General features: G+C 37.6%; 1 protein-coding gene across 1 annotated transcript in view; it reads left to right on the top strand.

Moving 5' to 3' along the window:
• LOC113232653 (ABC transporter G family member 20) overlaps positions 1-19,942 on the top strand; it is a 178,719-nt gene that overhangs the window by 59,121 nt on the left and 99,656 nt on the right. The window contains exons 2-3 of the mRNA XM_026467431.1: positions 4,476-4,740; positions 13,570-13,729. Coding sequence (XP_026323216.1) covers positions 4,487-4,740; positions 13,570-13,729 — 414 coding nt within the window. The 5' untranslated portion in view covers positions 4,476-4,486. The remainder of the gene's footprint in view (positions 1-4,475; positions 4,741-13,569; positions 13,730-19,942) is intronic.

Below are 19,942 nucleotides of genomic sequence, written 5' to 3'. Positions count from 1 at the left end.
TCTGTTTGTTTTCTGATACAAAGTGTCAATCGCTGTCTCTTAAAGTAACAGACGAGTTCCTAGTGAAAGGGTCCATCCAGGGAAGTACTGCCTCCTTACCTATTTTGCCATCAAACAGTAATGTGAGCATGAATACGTTCCGGTTTGGAAGAGTTTCCTATGTTACCTTATCTTCGTCTTACTTTCTCAACCTCGTATCGTAAAGCATAAAGTTACTGAAATGCAAAAAATGGATTGTACATACAAATTTTGCAGGCTGATTCCACATCACATTTCCTTCATATTCACACACTGGCTTTTACCTATTCTCAAAGTAATGCATCCAAATTACCACCTTGATAAGAATTTAAAATAAATAGAAATTTTTGCCATCCCCTGAAAAATCATTTTTTGTAAGATACGAGTTTGAGAAAGTAAGGTATCTTTATGCCACAGGGTGACGGGCGCAATGGCAGTGCCCCTCAGATCTTTGCGATTTAAAACTCTGAATAATAGTACAACTGTCATGGGCAGGCATGTCGCTTACTACCAGACGCATGACATGTTCGTCCCGTGATTTGATATCCTAAACTAAAAAGTATAGCTTGCAGTTACCGACCGCGAGCCGGATTAAAGCATGTCGCGGGACGGATTTGACTTGTAGGCCGCCATTTCCCAATTCCTGCCTATGTAACGGTGTAGCCAATGGCCTGTCTTTTTGTTGTTTTCTAATATAGAGCTTGTTCCCTAGTTTTGTTTCTAACTCATTTACTTTTCAGGCAATATGACTCTGGAACGCCTTGACACCCTAAATTCAAAAAGCGCCGAATAAGCTAAATTTCAAAGAATTAGTTCTAAATTTCTAGTTGGAGTCTCAATCTGCATCCTATTAGTCTGTCATTGTTGTATATATATTATGTGTACATGAGTTGTTTATATAAAGATATAGTTAGTTATATATTATAATTATGTTACATATAATGTATGTTGTGTTTTTTAGGTTATATAGGTATGATAATAATTATTTATAAACATTGATCGTGTCTGTTTTTAGTTGTCATGTTATGCACCCTTGTTAATTGTTCTGTACCTAGCTCTCCTGTTGACTGGTAGAGAATGCCTAGTGACATTAAGTCCGTCATTTGTACTATTTCGTGCGCATTAAAGTTTAAATAAACGAAAAAGTATAGCTTGCTGTTACCGACCGCGAGCCGTATCGTAGTATGTTGTGGGACTGATTTTTTTTGGCCCGTAGTCTGACATTTCCCTATTTCTGCCTATGTGACGATCCAAACCAATGACCTGTCGTTTTGTTATTTTCTGATATAGAATTAATCGCTGTCCAGTAAAACATTATTAACATTGCGAATGCGATGCCAGCCAAAGATAAGTAATGTAGCTAAAAGTGATGGTATAACATACACACCGGAATTCCTTGAGTAACAAGGTAATGATTTTTAGCTAGGAGCTTACTCATCCTTAAACGACAATAATGGTCATGTGATACAATATATCTTACTTTGTCTTTTTGTATTATATACCTATATTTATTCATCATGAGCCGATGGTTGTTTTATTTAATATCTTATTACATATGAGTATAAAATTATACATAAAACTTTTATTATCATTACTTGACATCAATTATTTTTTGCGAAAATGTCGGTTTTTTACGACTGTCGTATTGTGCTTCGAGCGCCTTGACGGCCCAGGCGGTAGCCCTGTGGGCGTTGGATGAGGATCAAAGTTCGATTCCTGGCGAGGTCAAGACTTAAGATATTTATTTCTCAAATTAATACAAATTCACTTAGCGAGAACAAAACAAACAATAATACACAATTAATGATGAGCATACGAAACCATTTTAAAACATGATTTGCTGATGTGAATTTTAAACTCCTGCAAAGAAGAATCAAATATGTCCACTTCAATATACTTTGCATTGTATAAGGTCCTTTTTATGAAACTGTTGCTACCGTAATATGTTTTTCATAACTTAACAACAAAAAGATCTTTTTTACGATTTGCTCTTTCATTGTTTCGCGGCACATGAATAAATATATTTTCCAACAAATACAACAACAATGTTATGCCAAATTTTATATAAATATTTTAATAGTAAATACCTAAACCATTCGATCTAGCTAAATAGATTTTCCGCTTCTTTTCTGGTGATGCGCTTAAATCTTTTTCAGCGCATCACCATGCCGAATGACACGTTACACATAAAATTTAGATCAATTTTACGCATTGTGTTGATGACTATACAATGAACGTCATTACATCATTCCCTTTACGTCCTTACCAAATTAACTGAGCATTGGAATGCATTCCAAAGTAACAAAATAAAACTTTGTAACTATAGTTCAACCCTGATATTGTCTACAGTGCCGAGACTGTAGAGAAGGTCTGTCATTGGACACAAATGAGAATGCTCACTAGAGTCTTAACAGGCCATTGTGGCTTGAACAAGCACATGTCAAATATTAGGCAGAGAGAGAACAGAGAGGGTAGATCCTGCTAAGAAGCGGAAGAAACTTCTGTGCAGAACATAAAAACTGTCGTAGGCAGGAAAGTCCTTCAGTTCTTTAATGTTGTTGTTGGCCTTGGCTCCGAACTGTAATTAGTGGTGATCACAATAGATCAGTTAATGGTCGCAGTGATGAGGATGAGTAATAAGTATCTCGACCTGGCGCACGAGATCACCGACATGTGGGATGTGGCCTCCACTGAAATATTCCCAATTGCTTTGTCCGCAAATGGGCTAATTCAGTCAGCCTTGCTAGCAGCTTGAGGCGGTTGGATTTCTATAGCGTGTCCTGGTCGATACGGCACGTGTTGGTCGACGGTTCTTGGACCTGAGACCCTAACCGACTGTGCCATTACCGGGAATACCGCTTCACCCATTTTAAAATTCAAAAATAATTATATATAAGTATCATGGCCGGCTCAAAAGTTCCCATTATACTGGAAGCATTCTTCGCTGAACGGCTATGGACACTTGCCGAATTAACCACAACCCAGAACGGTGATCGCAGCCCCTGTCCCTGAGTCGGCGACCCAACTTAAAGAGTTAAACGAACTTCTGAACTCCAGGGCCCCGCCGTCTCGACCGCGACCGGCACGAAGTCGTACATAGTTCAGAATTGAATGGCTTGCATTAATGCTAGACAAAACTGATTGATGACTTCACCGTCTCAGTCGGCCCTGACCATGGGAACTGCAAAGAGCTCGAAACATTGGTTGGTTCGAAAAAAAAAGAAATACGCAATTTATATTGCAATTTGTGCAACAATTGCGAAAACATGAAAACTCGAAATATAATAAAAAATCAACGTTACTACGTTAAATTAAAAGATCTCAATAAATTGGATCGCTTGCTCAATAGTTGCATTCGCTTCATTTATGGCTTTCGAAAATATGATCACGTTTCCGCATATCGCAATGACCTGAAGTGGCTCACAATTCGCCAGCGCCTTGATTTGAGAATCCTTTCCACTCTTTACACTATCATCAATGTGCACCTTGATATTTTAAATGTTAGTTTCAATATTTGAGTGCATTCCATAGTTGCAATCTTCGCTCGGATAGCAAACGGTCTCTTTTCATTTCTTCTCTGGTTTTGTTTCTAACTCATTTACTCTTCAGGCAATACGACACTGGAATACTCTGACATCCCATATTCAACAAGCGCCGAATAACCTAGCTTTCAAGCAATTAATCCGCAACTTCATGTTGAAGTTCTTTATATAAAGATATATTTAGTCATGTATTATAATTATGTTATATAATGTATATATATTTATGTTGTGTTTAAATTATGTAGGTATCATAATAATTATTTATAAACTTAGATCGTAACTGTTTTTAATTGTCATGTTATGCATCCTTGTTAATTGATCTGTACCCAGCTCTTCGGTTGACTGGTAGAGAATGCCTTGTGACCTCCTTACACCGTCATCTCACCTCTTTGTATCGCCTCTCCGTTTGTATCCTATCATTTTGTATTTTACTTGTATTTAAATTTTAAATTTGAATTGTTCCATCTTCCTTCACTTTCTCATTTTGTTTTCGTACCACGGCCACTCCCAGCTCGACCGCTACAACAGTCGGAGCTGTCTCAAATTCCATTTACTAAAATCTTATTTTTGATTCTTTACCAAGTTATAAAACAAAATAGGCAAAATATATAATACAACAGTCGGAACAAAAGAATTATCAAAAATTTGCTGCAATAGTTTTTCGACCAAAAATGAAGCCATAAACCCGGATGTAATGGTGCCGCCATTGAAACCCTGGCTATTACACGAATATAAAGATTTGTACAGACGCTTTCTGGTGCTTTAAGGCGCTTTTCAGCCTAATGTCTTTAAGTCCACCATTTATACTATGTTGTGCTGTATTGCCAGTTTAAATAAAAAAATAGATAACTTTTTTGTACTGAGTTGTACTTAGATGCGACAAACAAAATTTAATATTGCTTCTTTACTTCACAGGAAACACAATAATGCCTGCCTACGATAATGAAGGGGCGACTATCTCTATGGAGGATGTTCGTCCCGAACATTCAGTTAAGATAAACACTATAGAAGAAGAACTACAAGCCAGAAGAAATAAGCAATTCAGGCCTCAGAAATCAACGGTACATTCTAGAAAGCAGCAAGCCGTGTGTGTAAGAAGAGCGCACAAGAATTATGGATCAGCTAAAAACCCAAACGTTATTTTGGACGGGCTGAATATGACTGTTCCCAAAGGTGCCATGTGAGTAAAATTGCTTTCACGCTTTTCAAATTTGACAGTGCCGAGCACAGGTCTCCGAAAGTAGGCGGGTTAAGGCCACTATCCACTACGGTGGCCCAACTTGTTGTTTGCACTGTGGGCATTGTACTTACGACTTTTTACCCGTAGCACTATCTATGAGAAATCTATGAAAGCATTTCGTCACCCAGTTATTAGTCATAGATGGCGTTGCGGCTAAAAAGTCGTTGAAAACCAAATACAAAGACCTAGCAACAAGCACATAGATAAATTCGTGAGGTCCGCTGGTTCGTTCCGTGCCTTAGTTGACAAAGCGTCTGACACGGTTTGCCAGAAGACGTCGGTTCGGCGGTCGATTTTTTAGTGTTCGATTTTTCTATTTATCTTTTTGACCGCCTTTGACGCTTTAGCGTTAATAAAATTAAGTGTTATTTGTATATTCTAGTTAAGTGTACATTCATAGTGGCGTTTTATATTCAGTTATGTTTTTTAACTTAGGAGAATTGAATTAATATAAGGTTAAAATTAATAACATGGCTCTACTTGGCGTTTAGGAAACATAATTAGTTTTTTTCCTAGTTCCTACTTTTAGTGACGGTCCAAATGATAACAATCTATAGATTAATCTAATATTGAAAATTAAACACCCATGCACCCATATCATCCATGAAAATAATTAAAATAAAACAATGGGGTCCCAGTGCCCTTCGTCTGTATAAAATTTTATCTAAAACATTAATAGACTGTTTGGGGAACCTAAGGGCCGGCAACTATCTTGCCAATGCATTAGCCTAGACGTACAAAGAAGGAACGCTGACAGCATCTTGGGCACCTTGCCGCGGGGACCCAATTTTATTCATTGTACCTTACCTGTATCACAATAATGAAATGTTATTTGAATAAAAACTTGTATACCTACTTACGTCTTGTTCCGACATAATATATAACATTTATGCTTAAAATAAAACAATATTATAAGACATATGGTAAAAAAAACTTGGAAAAAATGTTTTCATAAACTTTTAATAAATTAAAAAAAATGTTGGATGAAAGCACAGTTAGACGTCACCATGACGTCACAGACGTAGCTCTAGGACGCTACAGTATAAAAATCTTTAGGGACAACGTGTGTCTCCAGGACGTGTAACGGGATATTATGCTTTCTATTAACTCGCAACAGATATCATTCATAATTCATAAGTCATTTACTTGTGAACACACAGATTGTATAGAAGTTGACATGTGCCAAAATAAGTAATGGTTTCACTGTGACCGGCCAAACATTGAACATGTAAACATGTAGAATGTATTGTACATGTACACACAAATTTCAATGGACTAAAACAGGTGAAAGTTATTAGTTTTTGTAACAATATCGCAAGGGTGGATTGGATATAAGAAGTCAGTCAGTAATTTAATCGCGGTGATAGTTGTTTGAGTCAATTTTAATACACAGTGAATTTAAGCCTGTCTTCTTTTTTAAAATCAATCTGAAAGAGTTATTATCATCATACCAGGCCGAGTTTTCTACGGGTGGCCATGTTGTTCCTGCATTTTCTAGGTTAGACGGTCCGCTGACACAGTATGATCCCATTAAATTTGGGATTTCCTTTATTTTTGTTTTTATATGCATTCTGCTATTTAATTATTTATGTATATATTAATTAATTTATCCTCATAATAATCACTATATACACACATCAAAAGTGTCTAGGGATCAAGTACGTTTAAGAGTATTGCTGCAATTAGGGTTAATTATATTAACTTTTTTGTATCGCTATGGATACTTTTTAGTGAGTTTTAACATTTAAATAAGGAATATTGTTTAAAATTCGATAATAAGAAGAAAATCGATTGTCAATGTGGTTTTGTATAAAAATGAGTTATAGCGTTTTGACAAAATCATTACAATATCTGCATCGGAACCGAAACAATTTACATTATTATGGAGAGACGACATCATTTAACCCGAGAAGTGATGATGCGAGCCGTCGGAATGTTGGAAGCTGGTTCCAGGCAACGTGCTGTGGCTTTCACTCTTAACACTACACAGAGCGTCATAAGTCGCCTCTGAACGCGCTATAGCATGACGGGCAGCGTGGCCGAGCGACATGGAGGACGATCTCGCATCACGACTCGCAGACAGGACCGGTATATCCAAAATACTGCTCGACGGAATCGTACCATGACCGCCATGATGTTGGTTACGAGGCTCCACAGCTCCTCAGGCTTGCTAATAAGCGATCAAACAATCCGAAATCGTGTACGTGAAGTGGGTCTGCGATCCCGAAGGCCGCTCAGAGTTCCACCTATTGCACCCTGCAATCGCAGGACCCGTTTACGATGGGCTCGCGAACACAGAAACTGGGAGGAAGAAGACTGGCGCTATGTGTGCTTTTCGGATGAATCCCGCTTCGGTATGAGACCGGATACAAGACGTACTCGAGTTTGGAGAACATCTGGACGTCATGAACGTTTGAGATATTGTCAGGAAGTTCATCCATATGGTGGGGGAACAATAATGATATGGGCCGGTATTTGGATCGGCGGAAGAACCGATCTCATTTGGATCAGGGGTAACCTCAATGCTCAAGTTTACGCAGAGAGGATTGTTTCAGATGTTATCATCCCTTTGCGAGGCCAGTTGGGTGATTAATTTCAACTAATGCATGACAACGCACGTCCACACACGGCTAGAGTCGTAACACGCATTCTTGCCGAAGCTCGTATCAACGTTCTGCCGTGGCCTGCTCAATCGCCAGACCTCAATCCAATTGAGCACGCATGGGATATGCTTCAAAGAAGAGCTGTGCCGAGTATGCATACCGTACATACTCTACAACAATATTTTGACTTGTTACAAAACACATGGGCGGCCATTCCTCAAAGTGATTTTGATGAACTCATCTTAAGCATGCCAAATCGCTGTAATTGTGAGATTCGTGTTAATGGTGGAAATACAGATTATTAATTTTCTTATCTTTACAATAAAAATGAGCAAAATTATCATTTTCGCCATTTTTTTGTCATTTAATTGACGCCGTTAATTTGAGTTTTTTCCCACAATTTGCAAAAACATCAATTTTAGTTTATTTTAATTAAATATAGGGGTAAGCGGTTAAATAAAACATAAGCATTAAAGTAAGAAGTCGTCCTGGAAGACTGGATTTGGTAAATATTGCTTAAATAATTTTTATTTCAAAAATATTCACTTGATCCCTAGACACTTTTGATGTGTGTATATTAATAATAAAATATTATTGTGTTATTATTCACAACCCAATTTTCCGTGCTTATTTTTTTGTATTTTTTGTAAATTGTTTGCTGGCGTGGAACTCTGCGGGCTTACTGAAAACCAGCGCTGTGGTAGGACACTGCAGCATATGCTGAGATAAGTCTCGTGTTGGCAAGTCGCTACAAAACAGACTGTACTAAGTGTAATTGTATGTATTTATTAATTATTTGTATGTAAAAAAGCTTTTAGTGTGATCTTGTGTTGTTTTATTCATGCCAATAAAAACATATCTATATCTATGTCTAATACTTAATTGTAAAATGTAACTAGATGCGAAAGTAACGAAAAAGAGAAAAAAAAGTGAGCGATAATAATATTTGAATAACGCCAAAATATGCGGAGTTATTTGTAGAATACTCGTAGGATTATAATAATACCAACGTCATAAACAACAACGTTTGTTTCATGCCCTTTAATAATTCACCAGATTTTACTCTCGTATAAAAATAAAGATATTTAAAAATAGATCGCTCTAAAAGGTGATAACGGGACATTTTAGATATGATGTTTTTATATAAAATATTAAATAATCAAATTAAATGCAGTTTAGTTCTAAAACTTATATCATTTAATGTTCCCCGCAGACTACCTAGATTTCCCACAAAGCCTCTTTGTAAGCCTTTTCGCAGGACTGTTTCAGGCGTCAATTCTCCCATTGCTAGGCTTTGGCAGTCGTTCATTGAGCATAACGCAACGAGTAGTGTAACTCAACTACTTCTCTGCAGTAAGAACCAGGCGCGAAATGTCGTCCTAAAAGTCTGTCACCTCTGTTATTTTTCATGTTTTCGCTTAGTCTTGAGATATTAGAACACTATTTGTTTTTGTAAGTGATTTATACGGTTAAATTAATGTTTACACTTTTCTTTTTGTAAGTTTCTTTTTACTCTGCAATAATTTATTGTGCATGCAGTGTCGGTCTATAATAGATTATGCACTTAGTTTTAAGTTTTTTTTGCGTATATGTTTCTGATTTTTTTATTGGTGTAACAATTATTGTTAACAGACCAAATAAAAGGTAACGAAATACCAGTCCGATGCAAAACACAGGAGCGGTTGTGGAGGTTGTCCGGGAGACGTTTGCATGCTTGAACTTACTATCAAATACAGATCGAAAAGTGTCAGATAATAAAACAAAATTTTATTATATCGAGATATTAGGTTTTCGCGATTGTTACACAAAAAGCAAATAAAACTATTTTTTCGGATCTAAACCGTTTCTTTAAATAAACAACGTTTCGGGTCCTTTGCATTAAAAACTTATTATGTTTCGTAAGTGGAAAAAAGTTGTTGTTAACAATGTTAGTAATATTATATAATCTTATGAGATTGTTACTTACAAATGACCCTGTATATACAATTGTCAAAGAATAAAAAAACAATGAAATTATAGATTTGTCACATATAAAGCAAAAAAACTATGTAGGACATTTGATGACTTTAAAATAGAAGTTTATTTTATAATGTCACATAAAAAGTTTTAAAAAACCATCTAGGTCATTTGATGACTTCAAAATAGAAGTTTATTGCGTAATACACTGTTTATTTACAAAATTAACGGTTAAATTGAAAGAATATTGCTTTGTAAAGGTACAAAAGAGGCAGCTTTCGTCAATGAATCCATTTTAACTCGACGACAGCATTGTGTGACGTTTTGTTTGTGTCGCTAAGATTTGCTAAAACATAATTATCTTAGAGGATGGAAAAAATTTATGTACATTTTTATCCTTATTTTGACACAGTGAAACAATGATGTTTATGTGTAGCCGCCATAAAACTGCGTCACTTAAAAAAAATTGCACACTAACAAACTACGCTCATTTTATCGTTTAAATAAAGAATAAATTCAAACCCTTGACATAATAAAGCCACATGTGCCACAAAAGTGTTTTTTATCACATGAAAGTCATTTCATAATCATCATTCAGCCATACGGCGCCCACTGCTGGGCATAGGCCTCCCCCAACGATTTCCACGACGATCGGTCCTGCGCTGCCCGCACCCATCGGCTTCCCGCGACCTCCACCAGATCGTCGGTCCACCTGGTGGGGGGCCTACCCACTGAGCGTCGTCCGGTGCGCGGTCGTTAATGAAGAACCTTTCCGCCCCAATGGCCATCAAATGCTATTTATTGCGTGTACATTGACGTAAATGAAGTTTAGTGCGAATTTGCGGAAGTTTTTCAGCTTTTTTTTTCTTGCGATGACGCACTGAATTCTGCTATCAGTGACTTAACTTATCCCGGAACCTAATCTTCTGACTTGACTTGACGTTAAAAATTGTATCCAATATCGCTTTTTGATCACACGTCAGAACGGAGAGTTTATCACATCAATGTGATAAACTCCCTTCCCTTGGAGTATGGGTCAGGTACTGGTCTGGGACGCCACATGTGCCGACACACTTGGCCCATCCCATCTCCAGCACATCAGCATGAGGGATGGCGTATAAAGAGTAATAAGTACCAGAACCTCGGCTCCGACTACCTATTTACAGCTTTTGGAGTCGAAATCCTTGGGTCCCGGTGCCCTTCGTCTGTACAAAATGTTATCCAAAAAATTAATGAACGTTTGGGAAACCCAAGGCCAAGCTACCTTGCCCAACCCATTAGCATAGTCATACAAAGGGGGAACGCTGTCAGCATCTTTGGAACCTTACCAGCCTCTTAATCCTAGTTTTAGTTTCTAGTATTTAAGCTTTTATTATACCTTACCTGTACATTTTACCTAATTGTTCAGTACATGAATATTATAAGAGTAATATGGAGTACCAGTGCACAAGGCCTATACAATTGCAAAGAGGAGTGCGACAGGGCACGTCATTTTCTCCGAAACTGTTCACCACTGCATTGGAAGATGCCTTCAAGTTACTGAACTGGAAAGGACTCGGCATCAACATCAATGGCGAGTACATCACCCACCTTCGATTTGCTGACGATATCGCGGTCATGGCAGAATCGTTGGAAGAGCTTGGCGCCATACTCGGTGACATCAATAGAGTTTCCCAGCAGGTGGATCTAAAAATGAGCATGGACAGGACGACACTTATGTCGAATGTCCCTTTCGTACCCACCCCTATAACAGTCGGAGCCTCTACTCTAGAAATTTTTGACGAGTATGTCACCAACATAGGTCAAAGGATTAGCAAGTTGAACTGGTAGTAGCCCGTAGAAATGACGGCCGTTGGGGCAGAAAGGTTTTTGAATGGAAACCACGAACCGGAAGGCATTCAGTGGGACGGCCCCTACTAGATGGACGGATGACCTGGTAAGGGCGGCGGAGAACCGATGGATGCACGTCGCGTCCGATCGGCTGGTCTGGAAATCTTTGGGGGAGGCCTATGTTCGGCAGTGGACGTCTTCCGGCTGATATGATGATGATGAATACGAAGTACGTGAAACAAATTATACATATACACATGATCTTTAAACCTCTTTCCTGATTTTACGTATACACATGATTTTGAAGTTGTGTCTTTAAAGCTACAACTTCAAAATCGCTACTATTATATATACACCAACCGTGCGCATTGTCACTGCGAAAGACTTTCCAGTATATTTAAGATATTACTGTAGGACATTTCCTATAGTGCATATAGAAATTAATGTATGTATTTATGTTTGCCTTCCATTATGACGCATCTGATAGCGACAAGAACAAGTCCTGCGCCTGGTTGTAAGCGATATGCCTGTCCATGGTAGTTGCAGTGCCACTTAGAGCTTTAAATCACAAAAATCTGAGAGGCATTGCCATTGCACCCATCACCCTGAGAAATAAGTTGACAAGTCCCATGTGCCTGTAATTTCACCAGCACCCTTACCCTTCAAAACTGGAACGCAATAATGCTCACATTGGTAATGGTAATCGGTAAAAACAGACAAAATGATTTTATTAATAATTTACTTCGATAAACGTAGAATTGAAAATATGTAACAAACTTATTTATTACAATATACTGCTATAACCAATTACAGCATACTCTAAATACTTCCTTTTTTTAGAGTTTTTGTACTTTACGGTATTTCACAAAGCATTAAAATTGGCGGTAAAAGTTCCCTGGACGAAATTTTTCACAAACCAACCAGAAAACCTCGCCAATTACTCGATCTCAAACTAGGAAATTCCGTATACTGTGTACTGTACACTTGAGTAAAACTACCTATAAAAAACTTTGACAGACATTTTGACTTAACGTAGCTTTGGCATGGAACACCTTCAGCTCCCGTACGCTGCCTCGATAAAGCTTATTATAACTACATTTAGCTCTCAAATTCGAGTGCTAAATTTTAAAATTTTGTCACAGTAGCTAATATGGCGAGCACCGTCATGTCACATTTTTATGTCATCTCGAGCGCCGCGACCTATGACTGCAAAAAATTTACAATGCAGTGCCAAACATAGCTGCAAGGTCACAGCTGATTTTAAAACATTTTGACAGTTCTGCACAGTAATTTTATCAAAGTAAAAATTGAGCGCGATAAACGAGATAAAAAGAAATATAAAAACAAATTTATATAAAATTATATTTCATTTTATATATATAAATTAATTAATTATTGGGAAAAGTTGAGGACAACATTTCAGTACAGTTCAATGCATGAGAGTAATTGGAAATACGTAAATAATAACTAATATAATGTAAAATATGTAAAAACACAAAGTACAAAAACCCGACTTTTTTGTTTCGTCGTTTTCACGGCGATGTTTAAACGATAAAGATAAATATATACGCAATTTCATATCGTTGTCCTTGTTTTTTGAAATGTATAACAATAGTTAATTACCAAATAAGCAAACTTAGTTTTATCAACTGAAATAAATATTGTCACGGGGAGGTTTGTCAAACATATACTGCCTTGCTGTAGATGATATGGTATGATGATTAAGCCTTAACCTAGATAATAAGTATCTTTATACATATTGTATATAATTTTGTACAGTCTAATGCTTTACTCGATCTTGAAAAATGAAGTATCGATAGATTGCTCTGAATTCTGGGCGTGTCATAGTATACACGACGTCAAAAAAAAAATGTAGCAATAAAGCTCGTTGGGAATGAGTCCATCCAAGGTTTTAGGTGGATACTGCCACCATATCTACTTCCACCGTCAAGTAGTAATGTAAGCATTACTGCGTTCCGGCACAGATTACTTAATAATTACTACGTAACAGATATATCACTCTCACACAAAATCAAAAATACCTACGCTATTATTGCCTACTAAATCTGACTAATGACATCCCGTGGTCACTACAAGGAAAAAGGGACCTAAGCACGAGCTCAGACAGGTGAAAATAATGTTGCCGGCCATGTGCAGTCGTGTGGAGCCGAATGAAAGATTTGTACCATGTGGTGAAACTACAGACACATCTACTTTGTATCTCAAGCTGACGAACGCTGTGGCAGTGTTCAACAGGTCTTTGCGTAGTCTATGAGTAGGCGTGTCGCTTACCACCAGACGCACGACTTGTTCGTCCCGTAACTTGATGATCAATGTATGAAATATTATTAATATAACTATATTTATTTTCTATCGCCAGATACGGTCTCCTTGGTGCATCAGGATGCGGAAAGACTACTCTGCTCTCGTGCATAGTGGGCAGACGAAGACTGAACAGTGGCGAGATTTGGGTACTTGGCGGAAGACCTGGCAGCCCTGGCAGCGGAGTACCTGGGCCCAGGATTGGATACATGCCTCAAGTGAGTGTTTTATTTAGTTTAAAGCAATAAATATTGCAGAACTTCCAGTTTTAAGGTTTAAATCTATCATAAATGGGTGTATGTATATGATATTTCTTATACTTCAGTTGCTTATATACATACATTTTCAGGCATACGCATATACATTACATAATACAAGTAAATAATAATATACGCACTATATTTTTCTACTTATTTTTTCATCTAATAGCTTAAATTGCCGCGCATTACGAATTTATTATATGGATAATTTGTTTGATGAAGAGGTAAAAAAAAAGAAAAAATATGGTATCATTTATTTTTTAACTGCCTTCGTGTCGCAACGGTTACCATTCTGAGCTTCTACGCAGAGTTCCCCGAGTTCGATTCCCGGGCCGGGAGAAATATTTGTATGGCGTATATTTATTTCTCTCGTGAGTTTAGGTGTAATTTGTGGTTGTCTGTGTGTGTGTCCATGGCACCCGCGATACAGGGTTTCCCTAGTGCGGGGCTACAAGTGTGTGTGTTATCTATTATAAGCGGGATCGTATCTTCTATAAGCGTCTAGTTCATGGTTTGCCAGAGTGGTCACTACCGACCCCAGTTGGCGCTGAAGAGTCCTAGGGGGGAGGTAGGAGCCTCGGAAGGAATTAGGGGGGCGTTGATGCTGTCCAGTGGGTTGCAGGTTGGTTACCTCATTTGAAATAAAACCTGAATTATCTATAAAAACTACAGTACATAATTATATATATATTGCTTGTGATTTTTTGTGTTAAGTTAATGTAAAGTACGTATTTTCAATTATTTTTTGTGCGGCGGGCGTTGAAACTTTTTTGTCTTACCTAAGTGGTTGGAGAGCCAAACAGTTCAGGAACCTATAGTCTAGTTTGAAGGCGCCCTAAATTTAAACTATATCGTGACAACCGCAAGGCATCTGTATCTATATGCAATTGTCGTTAGAATTCTGCCACCAATGAAAACACATTCATTACACAGTACGGGGCCACCTGCATCTAACTGCCGAGTTCCTTTTAATCTTTAATTCTTACTAAGTATTCAATTAAGGCCGTGAAAGATTATTATTCTCTTAATTCTTCCCTAAACATTTTTCTTACTACTTAATTGATAAATTAGGCAACGTGCCGTCTGTGGGAGATTACATTTTGAAGTTCAGTTTTTCAGGATTAATTATATAGACTGCTTTTTTTAATAATTTACTTGTTTTCCATAATGTCGTTTAATTCATAAATGGGGTCAGGAGTCAACCCCAGCTCTTCAAAACTATTTTCATGAACACCAGGAAGCTGTTTTTTTTTTTTCATATTACTTTCGACGTGCAGGTTTCGTTACGTTGTTTTCGTTCACCGAAAAGCTCATGGTAAATTTCAAATCAAATTTTCGAAAACTCAGCCCGGATTCGAAACCATGGTCTTTGCTTAAGAGGCGGTAGTGTCCGATTGCTGCAACCAACGACTGTTGATTTCCACTAGAATATTCGCTTCTAAAATCTGTTAAAATCCATTTTCAACAAAAAGCAAAAAAAACGTGTTTGGTTACAATTCTAAGGCAACCACTCAATAATCAAATAACTAACACTTTCACGTATATTTCAAAGATTTTGACTTGTTAACTCATGACTTTGTCCAGCAATATTTATTTGAAAAGCATCGTAAAATTGTATTTGAAAAATGGTAGTCCAAAAGTGAGGTTATTTTTCTATACATCTATGACTCGTCTGTGGTTGCATAGTGCTGTACGAAAAAAAATATTCGGTTCACTCAATTTAAGTCTTTGTAATCGCTTAGTAAGTCAATATTTCAATTGCAATCGAACGAGTATCTAAGTGTAAGGATTTGAGGGAGAGCTTAAAATGAAGTTTTCGCAAATTTTAAATATGCTTAAATAGGTTATGTAGGGAAAACCGCTACTATGACTCAATTTAACAAATCGATTCATTAAACTCATTAATCGGTTTGTAGTTGGCATTACAATTGACCATCACTAAACCATCTATGGTCGGGTCAGTGGCTTGATTGTTTACATTTTGTTGAAAATGGATTGAAATGAAGTATAGTTGCCTGTTCCTTGTATCCAACACAAGACATGTTTGCGCGGCGCTTATGTAGATGAAATAAAATAATTTTCATCATTTTGTTTGTGTGTATTGATATCAAGGAGTTATCGAACCCTGGCTCCGATAAATTACTTGTGCGCATGTAAGTGAAGGGCGTCCACATAATTTCATTCAGGATTTGATATTTACGTATTCGCACTTCTCAATGACGTTAAATTTTCAACTCTCACTTAAAGTATGAACTTCCTTAACAATTAAGGTTGTTTATTTAAATATCTAGTGGGATTTTTCATTTCAGGGGCCAATACTACGCTATAATATTAACGCCTGATATATGAGTTAAATATGAAAAAAGTTTATAGATAGGGATAGAAGCTAGATGAGACTACAGTATCATCTAGCCGTCGTAAGAGATATATATATCTCTTACGTTGTTGTCACTTTGTTAAATGTCTAAAATGACAGAATGTTCGTTAAACACTAAATTAATTGCCCAGCTAAATGCACACGTAAACAAACGGCCGCGGAAACTAGGGCGCAAAGCAAGCAAAGCTCAAATGTGCGGTTGTAAACCGTATTTTCGTAATAAATATAATAAATGCAAATATAATGAATAAAAGTAGTATAATGGCAGCCTAATGATTTGACCAACCGCCTCTCAATCAGGGGGCGTGGGTTCGAACCCGGGCTTGCACCTCTGAGTTTTTCGAAATTTATGAACTGTAACACCACGTACGATGCTATGCGATGGAGCGAGCTATGCTTGGGGTTTCTCTGATGGACCGAATCCCTAACGAGGTCATACGTCAGAGAACGAAAATGACCGACATACCTCGCAAAATCAATAAGCTTAAGTGGCAGTGGGCCGGGCATGTCTGCATGAGGGTTGATCGCCGATGGAGCAGACTTGTTCTGGAATGGCGACCACGTCAAGGAAAACGTAATGTGCGACGCCCTGCGGCAAGATGGACGGACGCCCTGAGCAAGGTGGCTGGCAGTGGTTGGATGCGGGCGGCACAAGACCGTGAAAGTTGGCGTGCTCTAGGGGAGGCTTATGTCCAGCAGTGGATGCGTGTAAGCTAATGATGAACACCACGTACAAGAAATATTAGTAATCTCGCATTGCTGCTAGATGGCGTTGGGATCAAAATGGACCGTGCTAAATTACCATTTAAGTTGTGAAAGAAAATTGCTTTGTATCGCACATTATCGCATCATAGAGCCTATGAGTGGCACTCCGTATTTCTAACTGCTGGGGTACTTGGATGAAAGCTCATAGAATCTTCGTTCCTTATCGATAGCCGGCTGCCGCTTCCACTTGGTGTGACGGTGAGCTACCATCGAGGATGATTGCGATGGTGCGATTACGTACGTCATTAACCCCGTGTTGCATTTGGAGACTTGGGAGTCTTTTTACACACTCCCTCGCTGCGTATAGCTATTACAGAGCGAAATTTAATTTAAAATTTACCATGAGCGTTTCGATGAAGAAAAGCATTGTGCGGACACCTGCACACATCTGCAAAGCAATTTAAGAGTCTGTACTACCTCAAATGGCTTTTACTGATTAACTGGGAAACTTATGGAACGGCATCTACCTTGCCCAACCATTGACTTACAATTATATGGACGTCGGGTCCGCGCTAAAAAGTGTCCGCACTTGTAAGGCGCTAAAATCGTATACAGAGCGCGACACTCCGCTTTAGTCTTCATTTGTTCTACGGACAGCGCGATACTGCGATGACATAACAATTTAAATTTCGAATAGGTTGACTTGGGACATTTTTTTCGTGGTTTTTGTATTAGACGCGTCGTCCATTTATTTGTAAGTCAATGTGCCCAACGCATATAGACATATAAAGGGGAAGGCTATCAGCATCTTTGGCACCTTGCCGAGGGGACCTTGGTTGATTCCGCATAACAGTGAAAGTGTAGAATCAATCACTATGGGAAAAATATATAGTAAAATTCAGGATATACACTGATACGGTGTGAAAACACGATTCCTACAAATTTTCTCGATAGAAAAAAAAACAAACTTACCTAAAAATTTTACAAGAAAACCGCTGTATTTAATAGGCACATTACATAACGAATGATTTTTTTCCATATCAACTGAACTAAATATAACACTTTTACTATATGATATACATATTGCAAATCGCTTTAAGTTCGATTGTAAAAAAAATATTCTGAAATAAAGCACTCGATCCAAGCAAAATGAACCGTAGTAGTACGGGAAAAAATTGAATTTGAGATGAGATAATATCGACTCTGAACTAAGTGTGTGAACTTTACAATCCCAATTACAGCCCAAGACCTCTCTTAGTGAGAGGAGGCCTGTGACTAGCAGTAGGACTATATATGGGCTAACTAAGGATGAATAATAATCATGTATACAATATTATGTATTTACCAAATTTAGAAAAGTTCATGTCCAAATTTATAATATCGGGACTAGTACGCGGACCTCTTCAGCGTTCACAGTGAGAACTGTTGTACCAATTTATTTTCTTATGTATTGTTTATATAATTGAATAATATCTATAGTCATTCCTTATATATAGCATAAATCAGGCAAAAAAAGATTTATAAGTGTGACGATAAAATAAAACAGACTAAAGGACAAAAAAAAGGCGTAACGAATTCCGGAAATTCTGACTCCTAAACTAGAAACGAGCTTCTGTTAGGAGGCAGTTCAGTTAGGCAGGACAAAATATGCTCTTGTGTTGTTGTAAAACGAAAACGAAATGTAAAGTAAGAGTAAGTAAGAGCAAAAACTTATTAATTTTTAATTTCATTGTGACTTTTAATACTTGACTCATGAATAACTAAAGGGCACAATTGTAATCAGTTATGCCGTTTTTGTATTATTATATTGTAATTGAATTAAATATAATAAGGGTACAGTTCCGTACATTACTGAAATCTAAATGTTTTTAAGATAATAAGCGTCAAATATGACTTTTAACCGACTTAAAAAAAAGGAGGAGGTTATACTTTCGGCTGTATGCATGTTTTCAGATACAGCCGTCAATTGTGGATAGATTTTGAAAATTCTTTTTTGTTTGAAAGGGCACTTTCGTGGTGGTCCCACTGACACCAAGTCAGAATCTGAAGAGGGGATCATATGAAAATATTTTCCACAAATAAAAGTCGACCTTTCCCTTGACACAATATATGTAATCAAGAAATCGCCATCACCGTGACATCCAGAAAAGAAAATAGAAAATGTACAAAGGAACAGTCCGATTGTCACCAAGAAGTCAGACTCTGATGAGGGGATCCCATTGAAGTCGAAAAAAACCGCGAGGTTTTCAAGGCGGTTTTTTTTTTCAATAAAAAAGTTACAATTATTATAGGAAAAAAAACAGATAATTGATGTCAGTTGAGCCTTCTGAGCTTGCAGTATATTCAACAATTATTGAGATATATTTTAACAAAGAAATGGGTAGTTTGGGTTACGAAACAATTACTGTCAAATAAGTAACACTCGACCAAATTAAAAACAATGTCAAGTATGAAGGTTCACTCGCATCATGCGTCTTTGGTCGAGTATTACTCATTTGACAGTATTTTTTCGGACGGATGTGTGACGCAGAACGAGAGTACAGGGCCTGATTCCGAATATGTATATATGTAACTCAATTTTGATAAAAATGTTATTTATGTCCTTTTTCGTTGCGAGGACAGTACTGCCACCTTACCTATTTCTGCCGCCAAGCAGTAATGCGAGCATTACTGCGTTTCCGTTTTAAAGGGTAAGAGGGTGCTAGTGAAATATAAGTACATCGGATTTGTCAACTTATGTCTCAGGCTGACGGCTGACTCAGTTGGTGCGGCAACGGCGTGTAGCTTACCATCACTACTTTTTCGTCCCGTCACTTGAAATTATAAAAAAATCTTGTGTACATTATTTCGCACCCTTTTTGGCGCAATAAGGCCACTTTTGCAAAAATCACAACTTTTCTTTTCATTGACGATTTTGCGGTTTAAAGCTCTGAGTAGCACTGTAACTGCTAAAGACAGGGGTGTCGCTTAACACCAGGCGCGCGACTAGTTCGTATCATAAAAAAATCGCGACATAATTAAATTCATTAAAATAGTTGCTGCAATCCATTGACTTACAATTATATGGACGTCGGGTCCGCGCTAAAAAG

Source organism: Hyposmocoma kahamanoa, unplaced genomic scaffold, assembly GCF_003589595.1.
Source record: "Hyposmocoma kahamanoa isolate Upper Pololo Valley unplaced genomic scaffold, ASM358959v1 76, whole genome shotgun sequence".
Lineage (NCBI taxonomy): Eukaryota > Metazoa > Arthropoda > Insecta > Lepidoptera > Cosmopterigidae > Hyposmocoma > Hyposmocoma kahamanoa.
Note: the sequence above shows the minus strand (reverse complement) of the source record. Positions and strands in the feature narration are given on the sequence as shown.